This window comes from Capsicum annuum, unplaced genomic scaffold (assembly GCF_002878395.1).
Source record: "Capsicum annuum cultivar UCD-10X-F1 unplaced genomic scaffold, UCD10Xv1.1 ctg1716, whole genome shotgun sequence".
Classification (NCBI taxonomy): domain Eukaryota; kingdom Viridiplantae; phylum Streptophyta; class Magnoliopsida; order Solanales; family Solanaceae; genus Capsicum; species Capsicum annuum.
In genome coordinates this window covers 220,866-244,895 of record NW_025822807.1, presented here as the reverse complement: position 1 = coordinate 244,895, position 24,030 = coordinate 220,866, and the positions used below count along the sequence as shown (strand labels likewise).

The 24,030-nt window shown below is 32.3% G+C and overlaps 1 protein-coding gene across 1 annotated transcript; it reads right to left on the bottom strand.

The window, feature by feature from the left end:
* Positions 1-6,519: 6,519 nt before the first annotated feature.
* Positions 6,520-15,925, bottom strand: LOC124885295. The gene is made up of 4 exons (XM_047402279.1): positions 15,809-15,925; positions 9,286-9,391; positions 7,205-7,314; positions 6,520-6,763 (listed from the first exon to the last, which is right to left on the bottom strand). Exons 1-4 carry the CDS (start codon positions 15,923-15,925, stop codon positions 6,728-6,730), a joined length of 369 nt encoding a protein of 122 aa, XP_047258235.1. The 3' UTR covers positions 6,520-6,727.
* Positions 15,926-24,030: the final 8,105 nt, after the last annotated feature.

The following is a 24,030-nucleotide window of genomic DNA, read 5'->3' as shown; positions in this document are numbered from 1 at the left end:
TTTCTTCCATTAACCCCATTAAAAAACACAATAGAAATCAACAAAACTTTATCAGATAATGTTATTTTTTGAATTTTTCACTATACAGTAACAAAGGTTACATTCTTCATATAGTTGTACAAATATCAAACTGTACTGTCCATAAAAGAGTAGTTGTGTTTCTTTGAGCAATACAATTAAATGATGATTTTGCTGGGAGGTTCCATCCACATAGCACGACATGTAGAATATTTTGAATGATTCGTATAGAATTTAAATACAGATTTTGAATCAGATCTCAAATTTTTCAATACATATCTATAATGTATATGTTGATGTCTTTCCATGACTGATACATAACTCAGTTATGTATATGTATCGATTCGACATTGCTGAGCCATTTTATTTCAACCCATTATCAAAGGTATGATTTTTATGTATCAGACTGATAAATTTTGTCCATATACATTTTATTTATGTATTATAGTGTAAAACAAAATAAATGAGAATATAACTATTGTTTCTGATTCATAGATCTATTTCTAACAAAGATATTGCATACTTTCTGATAAATAAAAAGATTTGTATGTGATGTGGATTCTTTTACACCTGCTACATTCAATATTTATTTTTTTTTGTGATACATAGATATAACAAAATTAAGTTTCAAATTCGTTTTCTGATACATAGAAAGATTTGTATGTGATATAAGTTCTTTACGCCTACTACATTCAATATATGTTTTTCTGATACATAAATCTAACAAAATTAAGTTTCAAATTCATTTACTGAGACATAAAAAGATATGTATGTGATATGAGTTTTGCATTTATGATACATTAAAATTTTCACATAGAAAGATATATGTGTGATATGGGATTCGCACTCCTGATACATCAGATTCTTATATTATGTTCAGTTTTTTTCTGAACGCAAAGGATGAGATATGTTATGATGAACAGGGAATGAAAGATCGGAGAAGGAATTAGTTTTGAAAGATTATGATTGATGAAGTTTGATTTGATTATTCAAATTGCAAATCATGAAGTTGTTACGGATTTTATGTAATTAAACAGACAAAATTTTAAATTGAGTGCGTTAATTACTCAACTGTAGGCACTTTTACCATTTTTCTTTTTTGTCTCCAATTAATTAGTTAGTAATGTATCATAATGTTATGTATCGGGTTGTTAAATAATGTATCATATCCAGGATATTATGTAGTTAATATAAAAGTTGGGAGAGAGGGTAATTAGGTACCAAAGCTAAAATTTTTACATCAGACTCTCATCTATTATATACTACAAGTAAAGGAGAAACTTCGGTCAGGTTTACAGATTATAATTACACAACTAAAAGAAATTTAGACGATGATGAAACAGAAAGTAATATCGAAACAGAAAGCGAGTTTATGAATATAGAAGTCCTACAAGAAGGATATGAAGTAGACATGGCCATAGAAAAGGCTATATATATATATATATATATATATATATATATATATATTACCCAATAAAACTATACATTAATTAATATATGGATAAGACTTTCAAAATTGAGATACAGTAATTGATATATAATTTAATGGATAATTTTTTTATGAATACCACAACAATAACATATTCAATGTAGTTGGGAGAAAATAAAGTGTACACAAACTTTATCCCTACATCAAAGGTATAGAGAGGCTGTTTCCTATAGATCCTCAACTTTAAATTGTACGATCAATCATCTAATTGACCTTCTATCCTAATCAGTGTCCTCCACAATCTCTTATCTAAGTTGAATCTACATCATATCCGCTCCATATAATACATAGCAAATCTAGTTATCGCTTTATAGAACTTGACTTTAAAGTTTGATAGCACCTTAAATAGAGCAAATGCAAGTGTCCTTAAATAAAGACTCACACTATTCTAACTGAATTGTATTAATGAGAATTATGTCGGTCAGGGAAGGAAGTACGTAGGTGCCATGGAGTTCACCCAAATTTCCTCGGCAAAAAATAAGTTGTATTTAACATATATTAATTTTGAACCATTTAACTCAATGGTAATAGATTGTGTTGGTTTGGCTGCATGCATCAGCCCCACTTCATAGGCTCGATTCTCGTTGAGGTGGCTGTCTATTTTTTTGGTTTAATTCACTATTGGTGTTGTCGTGTACAAGTACAACTGCTACTATTAAAAAAATGCTAGAATCCATTTAAATTATATTTTGTTGGCTTATTATATATTTATATTTTTATTTTTCAAACTCTCTGAAGAAAACTTTGAAATCTGTCACTGATATTGGTGTCGTGCTATTGAAAAACAATTAATATAACAATAATCTAAAAGAACTCTATCTTAAAAATTGTATTTGTGATAATGATATTGTTAGTTCAAAAAGAATTATATGTAATGTACAATAATGTTTAGTATTAAATTACTTCATGAAGAAAATATTTAGAACCTGTTTGACCATAAAATAATTACACTTTTATTTTGTATTCTTTTTCACTTTATTTGAAACTCAATGTTAGACCATAAAAATTTAAATGCGAAATTTAGACTTTCAAAACGATGTTTTCATTTTTTTCACTTTTAATTTTTCTATTTTTTAAAACTTTTGTTTCTCAAAATAATCATCTTTTATTTTCATAAAATAACCCCATCTAAATAATATTTCATGTGCAAATAATATTTTATATTTATTAAAAATATATATATTTAAATTCTTAATGTTTAATAAAAATTGTGGCAATCACAACTCTTAACTCCAAATTCAACTTTAAAAATTTTAAATAAAGTGATTTTTTTCATGATCAAACGCTCAAAAATAACTAACTGATTATTTTATGCGGAGATTCTATAACCCTCTCATGATTCATCTTGTTTAACTACTATTCAAGTAATTTCATTGACTCGTACAATGATACATATATTATAGAAAATAGCAGGAAATCATTAACACCATGGACTTACCTTAAGCAACCATAAAATCTTTGAACATTGTTGCATGTACCAACTAAGTCTCGAAACCACTTCAATGGCCTGGAAAGTTCATTAGGTGAAAACATGATTAGTAGCTGCCTAATTTGGATCATATTAACCTTGACTAAGCTAACAAAAGATACAACTTGAATATAATTATTTTTGATACCCATTAAAAAATATAAAGCTGATTAAAAAGGTATTGGGTAATTAACACTTAGTTAATCATCAACTAGTGATTCTTTTTGTTGAAAAAAAATAACATAATCCACCTATAGCAATGTACCCTTGTCACAAACAACCTTTGTAATGCAAGGGTCTCTCTTAGTATATATTGATATATACTTCCACCTGACCCTCTGACTTCTTAGCATTAAAATTGAGTATGATTATGTATAATTATACTACTAAATTACATTCATTCCAATATAGTATAGATTTTCTATATTCATGGACAGTAAAGATTTCATATGTTAAAAATATGAAATCAAACAAGCAAACATAAGATATTTTCCCAATCAAACTAAAATAATAAAAATGAATTAGTAAAAGATAGTAATCAAAACTTAAATCTATTTTTTCCGTTTGTAATCCACGGTAATTTAGGTATTATATAATCTTAAACCTAAAGGAATTTCATAAGAATAGTCCTAACCTAAATTGGATATTAAATTTAAATTAAGAAAAAAACAAGGTTAGTAAGACTAATTGATAGAAAGAAATTCTAGTTAAATAATTTTTTTTTCTTATCATATATTTAGGACTCTTTTTGTATTTTAGGATTCTTTTAATTTTTTTAAAATTAAGTAATAATTAGAGGAAGTCAGTGGAAAGACATTTTGTCTATTGCATAATCTCTAATGAATGGTAAAAAGTTTAAATCACTTTTCTAAGGGTATAACACTTTTAATAAATTATAGAGTATAGATTATTAATTTTTTAATATATAAATAATTTATAATAATTAACTAAGGTGATATAGTAAAATCACGGAGCCGAAGCAAGTGTATTGAGAAAGTGTTGCCGCTTCTTCACATTTTACTAAGTAGTAATTACAATTTAATTTATTTATTAAAAGTATTGAACTAATTGCAAGTTATTTCCAGCGATTTCCCATATGGGTCAAAATTGTCTTTGGCCGATCAATATTGAATTGTCAAAACAAAATCATAACAGCTGAAGTTGCATTTGTCATTTGCCAATGGTCCCAAGGAACAGCAAAATGCATCCCCACAAGTGCCAAATTTCAATTTCGGCCACAAACATCAGCATTTCAAACTTCAAATATTATTTTCAAATTAATAATTTATTTTGTAGTTACGTCCATTATTTCAATATAAATTTGAAATACATAATTTAACATTAAAAATGTTTTTCAAAAGTTTTTCGACTGATTTCCAGCACACTGTGGTGGAAAGTGTATGTGTCTAGCACAGAAAATACCTTCCCCTGCTCATAAAACAAAATAGCTCATTTTCCGGTGGATGTGACTCTTAACAATATTAGTAGTCATGAATTCTTAATTGATTGAGATGGTGACAATTTTTCCTTTGAAAAGATGCCATTGCTGTGCATTTGTTTGAAATTGTTGAATTTTTAAATTCACATATGACTCGACTATTCGTTTAACTATCTGAAATGATTTAGTAAAATTATCTTTCGTTGTTGGTTTAAAAAATATTAGTAGTTCCATTTTTATGATGGGGGAGTTAGGCATGACTCCAAACCTGTATATTTATCAAAAATCATAATTACACGAAAGAGGACATAAACCTTAGCCTCCAGAACATGATGAAAGTTGGCTATAACCAAAATCTTGAGCAATTGTTTTCATACATATCCAGCAAATGTATAGATATAGGACCAGATCCTTGAGAAATTTGTAACTTTAAGAGATATTACGTACAGAGAAGACATAAGAAGCAAGAGGTCATCTAGTAGTATTGATAACATATTTTTTCTTCTTTTGACTGAACCTGATCTGCTTCTAGCTTCATTGAGGCTTTGACGTTGGCAGGAATAGAAGCAGTCTCATTGAAGATAGATAAAGTCTTGGTATCTTCTCCCAGATTTGCAAGAATATCGGCAGTATTAATACCCTTTCTAAGTGTATGACAAAAGATGAAGTTTCTATTCTTGATCAGGTCCATAATCTGTTCTATGACTTGAATAAGCTGCCATGGAGATTTTTTAACTCTCTTGATGAAATTTATAATATCATAGAGTCAGATTCAACGATAACATTTCTGAGGCCTTTGTTGAGACATATAGAGATTCCGTAAGCATAGCCTTAGCTTCTGCAAGGTTATTGCAACATTCACCATAAAATTCAGCAAATGCGCTGATCATGACCCCAACATGATCTCTGATAATACCACCTCCTCCAGTAGGGCCTGGATTTCCTTAACTACAACCATCAACATTAAGTTTAACCCACCAATGATTAGGTTGGTGCCAGAAAATAGCTTGATAATGGATAACAGGATTCAATTGTTCCACAGTCGTATACATTTCATGCCAAGAAGTAGTTAGTTGTAGATCAGGAAATTGCAACCTAATAATCAATTTTATGAACTTAATCACTTGCTGAATGATGAACCAGGAAGTCATTTTGTGGTTATCAAATCTGGCCGAGCACTTAATTTTCCCAATTTGTCAGCAAATAATTGTTGGAAGGCATTGGAGGACAGTCTTATGGGACTTCATTCTTGCCTTTATGCAACCCCCATTTCATAGCTCTTTGACTAACCTGACCATCGGTTAATTTGATGTCACAAGACTTACAGAAGAAGGCTCAAACATCTTTAGCAATGCTACCATCAATCACTGAAGAGGTGAAAAGTAGTCTCTTCTTTATGAATAGTGTAACAATTGCATATAGAAGATCAATTTACACCAAATCTCTTCACGCCTATATCTATTGCCACTTTATCCAGCAAAACCCTCATCATTAAAAAAAGAAATTTTGAAGGGTAGTTTTTTATGCCATATGCTAGTGGTACCCTTCCTTATTCTCACAGTCTTCTTTTATTGGTTATGTCACATAATTATACCTATAGCACTGAAAATGTCACTGAAGAAAATTTGTCAAAATTTTTGGTTGTTAAATACTTACTTTAAGATTTATAATTTGGGAGGTAAAATATGCCTTTTGGCCACCAAATTTGAGAAATTTACTACATAATTTTAAATGAATAAATAATAATTTAAATAATGGACTCATGCATTTTGTTTTTGACCTATTCAATATCCCCCAACAAACAACTTCCCAGAATGATGAAAAAGATACTACTTTCCCCTCTCTAGTTTTGTCTTTGGTAGGGCACAGTAAATAAATATAAACTCCTCTCTTGGCATTTCATCTCTATTAATCATACTAGACGCAGAAGCCCGCACTAGTATCACTAGCTATAATTTATAACCGTCGATTTTGTATGTCCCAATCAGAATTATATCAGAGTTTTTTTTGTTTAAATCTAATTTTAACATAAAAGTTGAAAGTGTGTTTTGAGTCATTTGTTGTTGAACTTTTATCGTCATGGCCAGTGTTTAGACTAAATTAATCTTTGGTAAGAAAAAAATTTTAATTTCATCATATAATGTAAAGTATTGGGCCAAAATTATACTGCAAAGCACCAAACAATTCAAAAATGGGACAGGCCAGAATATTAAAATTTCTCCTATGCATTGAATTCGGGAGTAGTTGTGGCAGATTGAGAAACTGAAGGTCTTGGTGCCAATTGCGCAATCCGTTCATAGCTTTGTGGGAAAATTCATACTTGACCAGCTATGATCTCCAAGGATTTTCTCTATGCAAGCAAATCAGAACAATCAGAGACTTCCCAACTTACATAAGCTTGTTAGATTATCATTCAAGTTTGACTGTACCTCTACTCACGCTTAATAGAATTATTTCACATCAAAGATTTAAACATCGCAAGAACTCCTGAATTTCAGTAGAAGCAATAGTAGAGGAACATGTACACCAACCGATACAACAGCCTGAACAACAATTGTGCAAAAGCAAGGTAAATGTAAGAATGTTTCAAGTGTTTTTGTCATGAACTAATCTTAACATCAAATAGCATCTTAGTGTCTCCATTTCTCATGAGATTTCAGTTAAACAACAACACCACACCTAATGTAACCTTGTATAAGTGAAGTCAATAAAACATGATTTGGTGTAAGCATCAAGCGAAAAACTATTATGTAGATCTAAGTTGGTAATATATTGAGACTTAAATAATCACCATGATGTGCACATGTAGCAAGCACGTGATATTCTTGACTCCCAGCAAACCATGTACGAATAGAGATATATCTACATCTATGTCAACCCGTCTTTTGAGCGATACAGCAGCTGAAAGTTTTCCAGGTTTTGAAAGACAACAATTAAGAAGTGAAAAATACATGCTCTTTATGTACAGTAAATGCCAGCTATCGATAGCTTAGTGATGTTCTTTTAATCATGTATATCTTGATTCATCCCCAAGAAGTGCAATCTGTAAATTATACATTTTAATCGGGTAACCTTCACACAAGAATGAAAGACACACATATATCTAACCACCTACCTTGTATTTGATAGTTGTATTGTGTATGGTTAGAAAAAATATGTAAAATGTTGGTGAATCCTGATTGTGGCAGGATCAATTGATTTACCTTTGAAACAACAATATTATGTTATTAATAACAAAAATAAAGAATAAAAAAATCAAACGCAATCAGAAAAAGGAAAAAGGAAAAAATGAAATATAACATGAACTAAAGTCGGAGGAAAGTGATTGATGACAAATCTTGAGAAATTTAAAAGAGCTTATAGCTCCCAGCCTTAAAATCACTGAAAGAAGCTGAAGGAAGGAAATCAGAACAAAGATTTGAATGAGCAACAAAGATGGTGAAGGAGCAGAGAGACATCCAAGAAGCAACATAAATGACAGCGTCAGGCAAGGCAGGTGGAAGAAAATTGACATTCTTTAAATATTCAAAGGCATTCATATCATTGGCTTGAGGATAAATTGTGATCCTGCTTAAGATTTCAAACTTCTTTCCTAACGTATTTGAGAAATCTTCTACATGAGCTGATTCAGAATTCCTCAAAAAGGGTAATAATTCTCTTCTGAAGAACTTCTAACTCTGTCTGAATTCACTGAGAAGTATTTATACATACATGGAACTGCAACATCCCAAATGACTTATCACCATTCAATGTAGCAACTTGTGGGTTCCTCTTTGTATTAAGCGTCTTATTCTTATTCTTCCACAACTTTATAACAGTCGTACATCTAAGTGCAGAAATGGTTGGAACATGTGTGGTACTTGATCCTACAAATGACAACGTAGATTAATGGGCATGTTAGGCTACAAAAGCTATTTTTGGCGCTTTTCAGTAAGAGCTTTACTCAGTTATATTCATAACTTGGGCCTCAAAGGATTCTAAGGAAAGGCTAAAATTAATTCTGTGTATAATTTAAATAGGATGGGGTGCTTTCTAGTCCATGCTTACTTCATTTGGACGGCAGTTTCTGGCAACGAAATTAAAAGAAAGTAGTAATTCAGTTTCCAGTAGTTTCTTCCTTTCAATGAATTCTTTGTGTTTATTATCTTCTTCACGTGGCCACGACCCTTGTTCCACATTCTTCTTTATCACAGTAAGAAGCTCTTCACTTTTTCTTAGTTCCTTTTCTCTTTTTCAGCACTCTCTATTTCGAATCCTCTTGTTGTAGGAGCATTTTGTTGGAACACTCGAAGAAGTAGAAGTTTTCTTATTTTCTGAATAAATATATTTATTTTTGCCATCACTGTAAATATGTCCAGCTCCAAATTCCTGTTCTTCACCTTATAACTTGTCCCATTTAATTTAAGAAACAACAGCCCCGAGTCTAGCGATCATCAAAATTCACAAGGAAATATAGTGTTTTATTTCAGTAAGAATATTTCAAATATAGCTCGATACCTCAAGTAAACTACCTAATTTGTGCGGAACAACTAATATTCCTCCTGTGTCTTCCAAACAGGCAGTTTCGATCGAGAATTATCACAAACAGATATAGAGCAAAAGTTGGCTCAAACCAATACAGCAAAGAATAAAAGAGTGAATCCAAAAAGATAACTCACAGTTTATTTTCTCCTAAATTATTTGGACATTCAAACAATAAATTTGCAAATACAAGTAAAATAAGCCCTATAATTTGAAAGAGAAACAGATAAAATAAAGAATGAGTCACAATTTTTCACCCACAATTCGCACAAAGAAATAATAGTTTTACTGAATAAGCTGAAATTGAAGCCAAAGAAATCATAATTAAGCACATAAATAGGAGAAAAGAACCTGAAAATGGAAATGAACAGTTGAGAAAATGCAGATATGCTTGGTACGGGAAAAGAATAACTGAGAAGAACTTATGGCCAGCGGTGTTGTCGGTGTACAAATCGAACTGTTAAAATCGAGGATAAAATCAGACTTATAGTTTGATTTGATTGATTTGGTGTTGGCAAAAAAAAAAAATCAATCACTCTTGATTTGATTTGATATTAGAAAAAATAAAATCAAATCGAACTGACGTAATAAATATATAATTTTAATTTTTTATACGTAAAAAAATATTATTTATAATCTACTTTCTAATTACTTTTATTATTTTTTTATATTCAGAAAATAGATATATATTTTTGGATTCATTAATAACAAATTAATACAAAGCCCAATATCTATATCTATATTTATATCTATAATCTATAATCTATATCTGTAATATATTAAAAGTGTGACGGGCCTTAAAAATATTATTTGAACTTTTTGTCCTTCATTAGAAATTTTTGCTTTAGACAAAATCATCTTTTCACTATTTTTTTCTAATTTTTAAAAGTTAATAATTAATTAATATCTATTTATGATAAAATCTTTTCTTATTAGAAGTCGTCAGAATTAATGACAACTAATATTTTTTTCATTAGTTTAAGAATGATAAAACAACTAAATTTGATTTTAATAAGATTTGAAAAATTTAGAAACAAATATAAAAGCCTTAGAATAAGAAAATTTTAATAAGTATTAAATTTTAAAAAGTTTTAAATACATAATAAAAAATATCTTTTTATTATTTTATCAAATTCTTATTTAACTATTTTTACTAAAAGAAAACACGTCCCACCTCAAAAAGAAAAAAAAATAAGTAGCGTCAGATTGTAGTTAACATACGACCTAATTTCTTTCTTTTAAGTATGGTTTTTGATTTAATTAGGAGTCCTTAATTTTCTTTTCTTTTAAGTTTCGTCTGTCTTGATCTTCTATAATAATTAGTTTTTTATGAAAAAAGTTTCTCAAATTAGATTAGATTTCTTCCATGTTTCAAAAACTCTATCTTAAAAGGAAAAAAATCGTACATCTATATATTAAGCATTCTTTTTTTCCAATAAATAATAGAATAACATTCACAATTTAATTGTTAAAGAGTATGTTCAAGAGAAGATTAATTTTATGTTCTTTAATATTAGTTTTTAATTTGTAGGTCAACAATATTAAATATTATGCATCTTTTATTAACGTTTTTTTATCGTATAATTTATTGTAATTTCAATTGTTGGCTTTCGCGTGATGTGCAGATAAAGAAAAATTATGTGAGTGTGTGGTTGAGACTTTGTGCCGATTACGAGAGGGTTTAAAGGTGTTTTTAAAAAAAAAAAGAATTATTTCTCATTCATATTGGCACGATTTATATTGTTAAGGCGTTGATTAGAAGTACACGTTCTGCTCTTTGATCGATTTTATCAAATTTCAATTCAATTCTTTAATTTACAATTTTAAAAGTAGACATCGAACACCGAATCGAACTATTTCAGTTTGGTTTGTTTTCTTTCAACTTCGTTTTTATTTGATTCGGTATTCAGAAATATTTGAAATTTTTGTCCTTCGTTAAAAGTGTCTGCTTTACACAAAATTATTTCTTCAATATTTAAGAACTGAAAATTTATTATATATTTTAATAAAACATATGTTATGTTTGCGCTATTTTATTAAAGTGTGAAGGATCTTTGAGAAGTGATTTAAATTTTTTGCTCTTCATTAAAATTTTTTGCAATAGACAAAAGTATCTAATTTTAAATAATCAAATGTTACACGAGCAAAACACGTAAGGTTTAGCTAGTTAATATAAAAAACTAAAACTCTTTAATTGCTTCACTTTTTACATTTTACTTTCCAAGTTTTCAGAGAGTTCTCATTATTTTCTCATCTTACTTTTCTCATTCGTCAAGTTGTGATTTAGGTTTGTTTCTCTTCTTTCTCTTTTTATAGAATTATGTTATAATTAATTACTTTATGGAGTTAAGTTTTTAATAAGTTGTCTAATACTTCATTGTTTTGTGTGCTCACATTTTATGTGAAGAAAACTTTCAGATAAGCTACTATGACTAGTGACTTAGAAATTGAACTACTTAGGTATCCACATAATATTACTTTGAGAGATAGTAGTTTAGACGTCTTAGTAATTTTTCAATTTAATTTTTATTGGAACTACTCTATGACCATATTTTTTTTTTTATCTTTTTAGTGAAAACATTTAATTTTTTTTCTTCAATCACATTATAATTGTAAAAAAATTGAGAAAACTGAAAAATCGAAAAAAAAACAAAAAAATCCGACTAAAACCGAAATAAAAAAATCGATTGCATATTGGTTTGATTTGGTTTATAGATTTAGAAAATCGACATTATTGGTTTGGTTATATTTTAATAAAAAAACCGAACCAACCCAACCTATGTACACCCCTAGGTGTTGTACACAACGAAGCCACGCATATTGATATGGAAATATTACCAAGAATCAACAAGTGAAAACACCATAATACCCCCGGCTGAAGCATGAAAATACTGAAATAGCCTGTGAAGAAGCACACATGACAACCGTCTCCTGTGTGCTTCACTCACATTTATATATCTACTAGATACCGTAGCTTGTGTCAGCATGCGCCCAATATATGTTATTTACATTATCTCAATTTATGTAGCACAAATAGCATTTGGAGTGTCAATCAATTTTTAAAATAATTTAATTGTTAATCATTGTGATTTATAGTATCTTTAATATAATTTAGTAATTTATGTTACTCGCTTTATCCCAGTTTTAGACTTTAGTGAGTCAACTAATTTTTTTTTACTAATACATTTTGTAAAAATATTTTAAGTTGTTAATCTTTCTGATTTTAGTATCTTTTAATGTAATTTCAAATAATTTATGTTACTTGCTTGATCGCAACTTATGTGACACTACTAGAATTTCAAAAGTCAATCATATTTTTACTATATGTTTTTAAAATATTATAAGTGTTAATAGTTATGACTTATAATTATTTTTTTTGCATAATTTTTAAATATATAATATTTTATCAAAATAAATTAAATAAATTAAAATAAATAAAGTACTAAATTTTTAAAACATGTTAAATTCGAAAACATCATTTGGATCAACAAATTACTAAATTAAAACAATAAAACATGCAAATTATAAAATGTCAAAACTATCCCGAATTTACGTGACACAAATATAATTTAGATAATCAATCAGATTCTTAATATGTTCTTAAATATTTTAAATTGTAAGCTATTGTAATTTATAATATTTTTTATGTAATTTTCAAATAATATATGTTACTCTCCTTATTCAAATTTCTGTCGCATTGATATTCAATTATATTCTTAAAATAATTTAAGTTTTTAATTATTATGATTTATACTCCCTCCGTTCCATATTATGTGTCGTCATTTTCTTTTTGATCCGTCCCAAAAAGAATGTTGCCTTTCCTTATTTGGTAAGTTTTTAAAGACACAATTATAATTTTACCCTTAGTGGTCCTACTTGATTTTAAATACAATTACTCTTTTTTTTTAATTTATTTTTTCAGTTAAAAGTGATCCCACTTAATTTTAAATACTATTATTCCTTTCTTTAAGAAGGGTAATTTTGTAACTTTAACAAAGTCAAAACTTATTTCTTAAATATCGTGTCCTATCAAATGACGACACATAATTTGGGACAGACTTTTTCTTCCATTCCAATTTAAGTAGCACTGAAATAAATTCGACATTCAACCAAATTTTATGATTGAAGCAGCGAAGTGGATATGTCATAAATGACTTATAATACCTAATTAGAAATGATATAGCAAAATTACTATGAGAAAATATTTGTGAAAAAAGTTTAAATGAGTCTCATATAAGATGTCATGTTAATTTAAAACATCAAGAATTAATTTATCATTTTATGTCAATTTTATTTTTATTAAATATTATTAAATTTTTTAATACCTAAATGACTTACAATAATTAATTAGGGGTGATAGAGTAAAATTACGATTGAAGCAGCTGAAGTAAACATATCATAAATGTCTATTTTATTTTTTTATTAAATATTATTAATTTTCTTATATGTAAATGTCTTACAATAATTAATTAGGGGTAATATAGTAAAATCATGGAGCAAACATACTTGTGACTTTTTGTAAATAAGTCTCATATAAAATGTCCTATTAATTTAAAACATCAAAAATTGATTTATCATTTATATCTATTTTATTATTTATTAAATATTATTAATTTTTTAATATCTAGATGACTTATAATAATTAATTTGAGGTGATCTAATAAAACTACGATTGAAGCAGCTGAAACAGACATGTCATAAATGTCCATTTTACCTTTTTTTAATTGAGCATTTGTTGGGCAATAAAATTCTCGAGACCGAAAATAATAATCGAGACAAGAAAAATACTGCAGCAATCGATTTATTGATTTCAATAAGTGAGTATTACAATCTCTATGATTCCTCTGATTCGTCTTTTCAACTATAAATTCAAGGGCTTCGAGCTTGATCTTGAACTTTTAACTTGAACTTGACGGATTTGATCTTGACTTGTGCTTGAATCCAAGGGCTTGGTAGCTTGTTCTTGAATCTTGCGGTCTTGATCTTGAACTTGAACTTGAACTTGATTTGAAGACTTGATGAACTTGATCTTGACTTGTACTTGAATTCAAGGGCCGTTGAGCTTGTTCTTGAATCTTGTAGTCTTGATCTTGAAGCTTGAACTTGTTCTTGAAGCTTGAACTCTTGATCTTGAAATCTTGAGCTTGTTCTTTAACCTTGAACTCTTGATCTTGAAATCTTGAGCTTGTTCTTGAACTTTGAACTCTTGATCTTGAAATCTTGAGCTTGTTCTTGAATTTGTAGAGAAATCTGTTGCTTTGATCCACGAGCTCTCTCTTGCTTCTTGTTAAACTTGTTGGTCTCTTTTCTGAATTATGAGGCCCCTATTTATAGTTGTAGGAAGTAGAGAGTCATGATAAACATGAACTTCCTTTGATCAATCAGGTTTAAGTGACATGGCATTTCTTATGGGTTTTTAATTTACTGCATCATTTTGACACGTGGCATGGTCCTATTGTCTCTTTCACTTGACTTGGCATGTCACGTCATTTGACATGTGGTGCTTATTTGGGCCTCTAGAATATGACAATATCTTGGGCTTAGTAAAGTGGGTTCATCATTTGTAGCCCAAATCAATGGGCTAGCCTAATAAAAAATTGGACTTTAATTAAACTAATATATGTTTGGACTTAAATAATTAATTCAATTCTATTAATCTGCAATATTTATTTGGGACTAATATATTTTAAATTTAATATAATTCAAATTTTGTACGGATTTAAATTTAATAACATTGGATCGCCCACAAATGCCTCCTACTTCAAGACTTGTCGAGACATTTAATATTTTGGAGACTAGCCTTGAAGTATGCTTATTTAAGCATGTTTCCTTCGTGCTTCAACGATCCTCATATATATGAATATCTTATTTAAAAATTTAAAGCTGAACCATATTGATATTGCCTCTCAAAACTCTCATTTTTTTCCATGAATCTCTACACTTAAGACCCATTGGTGAGGCATGATATTCAATTTCAAATAGATTTTGGAAGACTTTTTCATTGCCTTACTTAATCAGGAATAAAACTCTTTCGATTTGAACTTAGATTGGAGAAGCAAAGAACTTTCAATTTGAATTTGTATGAGAGAAGAAAATAATCTCAAATTTGAATTTGGAGATGGAAGCTATTTCAATCTGAATTTATATTGGAGAAGGAAACAATCTCCAATTTGAATTTGGAGATGAAAACTATTCCAATCTGAATTTATATTGGAGAAGGAAACATTCATCCTACAAATTTATAAAAGGATGTAGTTTCCCCACTTTTTCAATATCAATTTTGGGGTTTCCAAGTCATCAATAATATTGAGGTAATTTCTTTTGCTCCCACTTTTCTCTTATTTTCGTCACTTTTTTTTTCAGCACAGCATATTAGTGGTAGAAAATTCATATCTCATTGTAGAAATATTGAAATTATGATCTGTTTAATGTTCTAAAAATTAGACTTCAAGATCTACAACATATCCAAAATTAAGAATTAAACTCCTTCAATATAATTCTTGATAATTTTTTGAAGTTAGCCCTGAATTTTATCATGCTGAAAATTTCAGATCTGTGCACCTCTATTAAAATCTTTATATCTCAATGTAGAAATGATGAAATCATAAGACGCTTGGTTTTTTATGAAATTAGACTCAAATATATATAACATATCCAAAATTCATGATTTAATACCTTCAGCATTATTTTAGACAATTTTGAAGTTAGACTTTAAATTTTGCCATGCTGAAAATTTCAGATCTGCGCGTCTTCACTAAAGCCTTCATATCTCAAAGTAGGAGCGATGAAATCATGAACCACTTCATTTTTTCAAAACTAGACTCGAAAATATATAACATATCCAAAATTCATGATTTAAAAACTTCAGAATTACCCTAGATAATTTTTTAAAGTTGCCTCTGCCTGCTAATACATTTTCAATTTCAGGTTTGCGTGGCTTCGCAAGACCAATCATATCTAGGCGTGGAATTGTTGAAATTTTGAGTGTCATTTTTTCGTTGGAAAGAGAAATCTAATATTTACAACACTTTTGGTAGGCGAGCAAACTCAAGAGTGTAATTTGATCCATCTTTGTCGATCGAGATACTCGTCATATTTAGGTAAGCATTCCTTCTTCTTTTTTTCGTTCCCCTTTTTCTTTCTTTCTTCTTCTTTTTTTTTTAGGTGAACTACAAGCTTTTGCTCAAGATAACGCCTTTTAGGTAAAGAATATAGTCTTACGATGCAAAGGTATAGATTTTCTTTCCTACCATAAGTAAGGTAATCTTAGAAGGTAATCTTACGACGCATAGGGACGGCTATTCATCCCCGACATAAGAAAAGGGTAATTTCAGGGTAATCTTATGGCGCATCGGGATGACTACTTGTCCCCGCCATAAGAACAGGTAAAAGGTAACTTTATGATAATCTTATGGCGCAACGGGATGACCACTCGTCCCCGTCATTAAAAAAAGGTAAAAAGTAACTTTATGGTAATCTTACGGCGCAATGGGATGACCACTCATCCCCACCATAAGAAAAGGGTAATTTCAGGGTAATCTTATGGCGCATCGAGATGACTACTCGTTCCCGCCATAAGAAAAAAGATAATTTCATGAAGATTGAAAGGTAAACTCAAGAAGGTTAGAAGGATTTAAAGACTTCAACTTATAGATCAAAGCACCTGATGACTCCAACTTTTAAACTCTGAAAGCTTCAATATGGAAGACTTAAAGACTTCAAATTATAGTCGTAGAGCATCTGAAGACTTCAACTTGTAGACTTCGTGAACTTGCAGGTTTCAATATGGTGAAGTTGAAATCTCCAACATAAAGATTTAGTGAATTTGCAGACTTCAACTTATATTCATAGGTCATTTGAAGACTTCAACTATCAGACTTCATGAACTTCCAGGCTCCAATATGGTAACTTGAAAGCTCCAACATGAAGACTTAGTGAATTTGAAGACTTCAACTTATATACATAGGTCATTTAAAGACTTTAACTATCAGACTTTGTGAACTTGCAGGCTCCAATATGGTAACTTGAAAGCTCCAACATGAAGACTTAGTGAATTTAAAGACTTCAAATTATATGCATAAGAAGACTTTAACTATCAGACTTCGTGAACTTGCAGGCTCCAATATAGTAACTTAAAATCTTCAACATGAAGACTTAGTGAATTTGAAGACTTCAACTTATATGCATAGGTCATTTAAAGACTTTAACTATCAGACTTCGTGAATTTGCAGGCTCCAATATGGTAACTTGAAAGCTCCAACATGAAGACTTAGTGAATTTGAAGACTTCAGCTTATGTCCAAGAAGCTTATACTTCATAGGGATCTGCCCCCATTGAGTCACCAATAATTGGTGCAAGTCTGAAGATTGATGATGTTAAAAGTTTTTTAAGATTGAATTTTTTATATGAGGGGGAACATTTATTTTTTTGACACTCATGCAACTGAACTCAGAATAAAATTTCAAGCGCCTACGTACCTCAATGAAGAGGATCAAGCCACAACGTAGTTCTGGGGTGAGTGTTTTCTTTCCTTTCTATTTTACGTCCTAACTTTTGCCTAGGCTGCCTCTTTCGAGGTTTTCAACCCAGCGGATATTTTTTTTGAGCTGTTCACAGTTTATACTTTTGCGGGCCAGGAGTAGACATGCAGTTTATACTCGTGCCTTAAGGAGTGTCATCTTCCTTCAACGATAGTATTTTTTAAAGAACTTGGCATTGATGGGGCCAATCCTCACGCCATCTGCATCAACAAGCTTGTAAGCACCATTTGAATATGTCTCTTGTACGATGTATGGTCCATCCCACTTTGGGGTGAATTTATCCCCAGACTTACGAGAAGTGATAATGGGTCTTCTTACTGCAAGGACTTGATCTCCAACTTGGAAGCACCTCAAGGGAACCCTTTTATTAAAAGAACGAGATAGCTGGGCTTGGTAACATTCAAGATTTTGTTGAGCCTCTAGCCTCTTCTCATCAAGAGCTTCTAACCCCGCAAGATGCAACTTAGTATTTTCTTGACCGGTGAGCCCTTCTTAAATAGCCAGTCTTAAAGAAGGTATTTAACGCTCAAGTGGCAAGACTGCTTCAACTTCAAAAGCAAGTGAGTATGGGGTTGCTTGCATCGGATTACGATAATTTGTCCTGTACGCCCATAAAACTTCTTTCATTTGCTCATGCCAGTATCGTGTGGACTTGGAGATGACCTTCTTCAACAAATTGCATAAAGTATTATTGAATGCTTCGGCTAGACCATCGACGGCAGCATAGTACATAGAAGACTTGTGCTGCTTAAAACCAAAGAGATTACAAATTTTGTTCATCAACTTGTTATCAAAAGGCTTTCCATTGTCAATTATTTTGTACTGAGAAATTCCAAAGCGGTAGATGATGTTCACTCAGATGAAGTTTGCAATATTTTCCTTCTTTACTTTTTTGAGAGAAACAGCTTCGGCCCATTTTGAGAAGTAATCTGTTGTGGCCAAGATGTATAAGTGTCCACCAGAAGATTTTGGTAGTGGATCAACAACATCCATTCCCCAAGTATTGAATGGCCAAGATGCTACAGTTGGGTATAGTACCTCTGGAGGTTAATGTATGAAATTTGCATGGAATTGGCTAGCTTTGCATCTTTTAGCATAGTCCAAGCAGTCTTTCACCATCGTTGGCCAATAATATCCCATCTTTTTAATGTAAAAATGGAGCTTCGGTCCAGACTGATGTGATCCACAAACTCCCGAGTGCCCTTCTTGCAAAGCTTGAATTGATTTTTCCTCATCCAAACACCGTAAGAGTACTCTTTCAAATGACCTTTGGTACAATGTGTCTTTGCAGTAACGGAAGCGAGGTGCACGACGATGAATGTCAGTCTTTCTCCTTGGATCTTCTAGAAGTATTCCATAACACAAGTAGTCAGTGATAGGTTATCACCAATCCTCCTTTACGACTTCAGACATAACGATGAGGTATTTAACCTTACCTTTTATATCTTCGTCTTTATTTAATGATGGTACTACCTATTCTTGGCGAATGGTAACTCGTGTCTGATTGGAAAGAGTTAGAGTAGAAGCTAAAATAGCTAGGGCATCAACTTGCTTATTTTATTTCCTTGGCACATGCTGGAGGGTTACTTCTCCAAGCCATCCCATCAACTTCTGTGCATAATCATGATATGGTCTTAACTCAGGCTTTCGGACTTCGTAGCTTCCCAAAAACTGCTTGATCACCAATTGGGAGTCACCAAAAACTTATAATTATAGTTTCTTTATGTCGACAGCTATCTCAAGTCCAAGTATAAGAGCTTGATATTCAGCAACATTATTGGAGCAATGATTCATCAAGGTAAAAGATAGGGGATAACCTCTTCTTATGGAGTGACAAACACTACGCTAACACCAGCTCCATCTCGTGCAGAACCATCAAAGTACATCTTTCATGGGGATCTAACTTCAACAGCCATTGCATCTTCATCAGGGAGTTCATCGCTTAGCTCCCAGTCATTAGGTATTGGGTGATCTGCCAAAAAGTCATCCAATGTTTATCCTTTTACAGCTTTTTGGGGAACGTACACAATCTCAAACTATTGAAATTGAAGGTACCACCTTGCAAGTCGGTCACTTAGGACTGGTTTTGACATCACAAACTTGATGGGATTTGCCCTAGACACGAGATGGACAACATGATCTTAAAAGTAGTGTTTCATATTTTGGATGGAGAAAGTCAATACCAAACATAACTTTTCAATCAGAGAATACTTCATCTCATTTGGTGTCACCATCTTGCTCAACTAGTAAAGTGAGTTTTCTTTACCTTCAGTATTTTCTTGAGCCAGTAGCGCTCCAACTGACCTCTCTTGTGCCGCGATGCAGAGTATCAATGGTTTCCCAAGTATGGGTGCCGCAAGAACTGGTGGCTTCATTAAGTATGATTTAATACTCTTAAAGGCGTTACTACAAGCTTGGTTCCATTCGAAGGGAGTATCCTTCTTCATGAGACGACTAAATGGTTGACATTTTTCGGCCAAGTTTGAGATGAACCTCCTTAAATATGCTAACATTCCTTGAAGGCTTTTTAATTCATGAATATTTCGAGGCTCGGGTATCTTCAAAATTGTATTAACCTTGGCTTGATGAATTTTAATTACTCGGTGTCGCACAATGAAACCAAGAAAATTTCCAGAAGTAACTCTGAAGGCACACTTCAATGGATTCATCCTAAGTTGATATCTTCTAAGTAACTCCAATACCATTCTTAGGTCTTTTAAGTAGTCGTTGCTCTCTCTTGACTTCACCACTAGATCATCCACGTAGCATTCAACATTTTTGTGGATGTTTTGTACAGCCCTTTGATAAGTGGCGCCAATATTCTTCAAACTAAAAGGCATCACCTTGTAGCAATAAATACCTTTGGGCATACGAAATGCAGTAAGCTCTTTATCCTTTGGCGCCATGCGGATTTGGTTGTATCCGGATGAACTATCCATGAAGGACATTGCCTCATAACCAGTGGTAGCATCGATCATCAACTCTGGTATAGGGATTGGAAAATCATCCTTAGGGCATGCATTGTTGAGATCTCGAAAGTCGACACAAACTCAAATTTAGCCATTCTTCTTCCGTACTGGAACAATACTTGAAATCCACGTGGGATATTTGACTTCGTGAATAAAGCCAGCTTCAATGAGTTTATTAACTTCATTTTGGATTAGTGGAACCAACTCTAGCCTAAAGCGTCTCTAAGCTTGCTTAACAGGATGAGCACCATTCTTGACCGCCAACTGATGGACCGCTACTTTTGGATCTAAGCCAAGTATTTTCTTATAGCTCCAAGCGAAGACATCCATATATTTTTTGAGTATGTCCATATAAGAGATTTCTTCCTCCATCTCTAGAAAAATACTTAGATAAGTTGGTCTTGGGTCTTCATCAGTTCCACGATTAACTTCTTTCAAGGGATCTGTTGTAGCTTTTACTCCTTCTTCAAGTTGAGATGGAGCATCTCCAGCATCTTGCTTATCTTGAGGATCATCATCGTTGATAGATATGTGGAGACATCAGAAAGTATCTTCCATCTCTTCATCAACCTTCATTTGAGATGAGGCCTCATTCTCATTCTAGGTCGTAACATGATATGAAAAGCCAACACTTTCTTTATCTTTCTCACGTTCATTGGTATAAACCACAGCATGAGCCTTTGCTTTTAACAACTTATTGCATGAAAATACCAGTTTTATCTATCGTTTTATTCTAAAAGGAATCATACTTTGGAAATCTTTTTGTATTTTAAGTGAAGAGTGCATCATCGTGCTTTGACGACTCCTCTTACACTTGTTGGTTTTTCTCTTATTTAGAGGTCCCAACCTTTCAAACACAGAAGTTCTTGTAGTTGACCCTCCAAGTCGGTCAAATACAGAGGGTCTTTTATTAGCAGCAGTGGATTTTTCTTCCACGGTAATATAATTACTGACTGCCCTTCTTATGGAGATGCGAATTGGAGGTGGCTGCGTGTATCCTAGGCCTTCACGTGCCTTCCTGGTTTTACCCTCCGATGGAAGTTTGTCCAAACTTGATGACTCATTAGGATTGTATCCAACCTTTACAAATAGCTTGTATGCATTTGGGTCAAAGCCTTCTTTCGTACGCTTCGTAGGGAGTGTCATATCTTATGGCAGATTTTGAGCCACAGACTCCACAATAAGTCTTAAGGATGGATTTATTGCATCAATCTTCCTGATAGGTAAAGTTATCCCCTTTGGCATATTATCTTGGAAATTCGATGGGTGATCTTTCTCTTTCTTTACCTTCGATACATAGCGAAGAACGGGAGTTGCCTTCTTTTTCGTAGAAGCAATACTTTCTTTATTTGAAGTAGAGAGAGTCTTCTTGGTGTTGACTTTTTTGACAGTCACCGCGACCTTCTTAGATGCAAGATCTTCACACTTGGTCTTAGTGACATTTTCAACCCTTTTCTCATCCAGAACATGCTTCTTTAAGTAGAATTTGCATTAGCAAAATGTGACTCAGCTTCAGTGAATGGCTTGTTATCAGCAACTATCTTTCTTATCACTCTGCCTTCGAGGTACTTCAAGCATTGATAGTAAGAGAACGAGATAATTTTGTTCCCGTGCACCCAAGGCCTACCAAATAATATATTGTATAAAGTTTTGGCATCGATCACATATATCAATGGGTTTGATTGAAAATCATCCATACGAATCCCCAACTTGATACATATCATAAACCTTTAGCCTCCTTGGTTGAAGCCTTGGATCATTATACGACTTTCATCCAGTTCGCTAGTAGCGATGCCAAGTTCCTTCATTGTGCGGATAGGCAGGATGTTGACTCCAGATCCCTCATCTATCAAAATTCTATTGATCTTCTTTCCTATAATTTGACCCACTATGTATAAGGGACAGTTATGTAGGGCCTCACTAAGCAGAAGATCATTATTTATGAATGTGATTTTTGTAGCACACATATGTGCCTCTTCGCCAAGAGTTTCAGCAAGATTTTCGGAAGATGAAGGAACTTCCATGGGTATATTCTCACACTTTGCCCCCTCTTTGGTGGTATTAAAACAAGACACCTCAAGGTTGACTTGGGCAGTCTTTACACGAAACCAACTCGGTAAGAATTCCTCTAAATTCGTCGAACGCCAAAGTTTTAGGGAGTGAAGCTCTGTGACGGTTGTCCTTTTTGAAAGTTCAACCATCTTCTATTTTCTTGGTTTCTTCACCATTCTTCTTTTGGTTGGCTGCTAGATCGACTTCTTTCGTAGACTTGTCCTCCTGCATCTGTGCCTGGTCACTAGAGTCTAACCTTCATCATCGCCTTCGTCAATTAAAAACCTATGAGGCTCTAATATTTTCTCATTATGCTCTTTGAAACATATTTGTACTGGATCGAGTAAGCCAAATATGATAGATATTTGATGAGAACTGGTCGTCTCATCATCGAAGAAGATCTTTTTCTCTTTTGCCAGTTGCATGACTTTATCTTTAAAGACAAAAAACTTTTCTAGAGGGTGACTTATGAGCCTATGATATTTGCAATAATTAGGGTCATTGGTCCTCCTAGCTTCGTTGGGTCACTTCATCTCTGGGAGTTCAATAAGCTTATGCTCAAGGAGTTCATCAAAAATTTCAGCAACAGTTGAATCAAGGAAGGGATATTCATTTTCTTGCATCTCCTTTAAAGTTTTCTGATTTGGACGTGCTCCATAAGTCGTCTTCACACTTTTCTTCTTACTCACCTTTGTGGTGAACTTCACAGGAGACACATCAACATTCATGGACTCCTTGTTTTCATTTTTGCGGACAAACTTTCCCCATCTTTTGGGTTCTTGCTTATCCTTTCCCCTTCGAGGGTCATGGATAGGCGCTCCTTCCTTTCCAGCAGAATACATGCTCAAATCCATGTCATGAGCACGAGTAGCTAACTCTTCAAAGGATTTTGGTTTAATTCCTTGCAAAATATAGAGAAGCCCCTAGTGCATTCCTTGGATGCACATCTCTATTACATAAGCTTCACTGAGCCTATCTTTGCAGTTTAGACTAGCATTTCTCCATCGATTGATGAAGTCGATGACTGGCTTATCCTTTCTTTACCGAGTATTTGTGAGCTCTATCATGCTCACTGTACGTCTTGTACTATAAAACTGATTTAGGAACTCATGTTCCAATTGCTCCCATCCTTTCCTATAAATACTTTTCTCCCCCATTGGTGGAAAAGAGAAAAAATATGCCATTCTCTCCTATAAATACTACCACTACTTTGGTAGAGAGAGGAGGGGAGAAGGAAGAAAAAAAGGCTAGAAAGGTGAAAAAATCCTTTTGAGCAAAAATAGTTATTTTTATTTAATAAAAATTTTTGTTTCATAAAGTTACTCGGCTAATCAAAATTTTTGAGTTACCGGCGACGTTTTTCAGTGGTGATTGATTCCAACGAAGCTCGTAGTCTCGTTTTGCTTCCCCCCAAAAGGTAAACACACCTTCTTTTTTCTTTTTTTATTATTTTAGTTTTTATTATCGTTTTTCTCTTCATCTTTTTTCCTCTTCGTAGCTCGTAGATATAATTTTCTTTGTTGGGATTGTATATT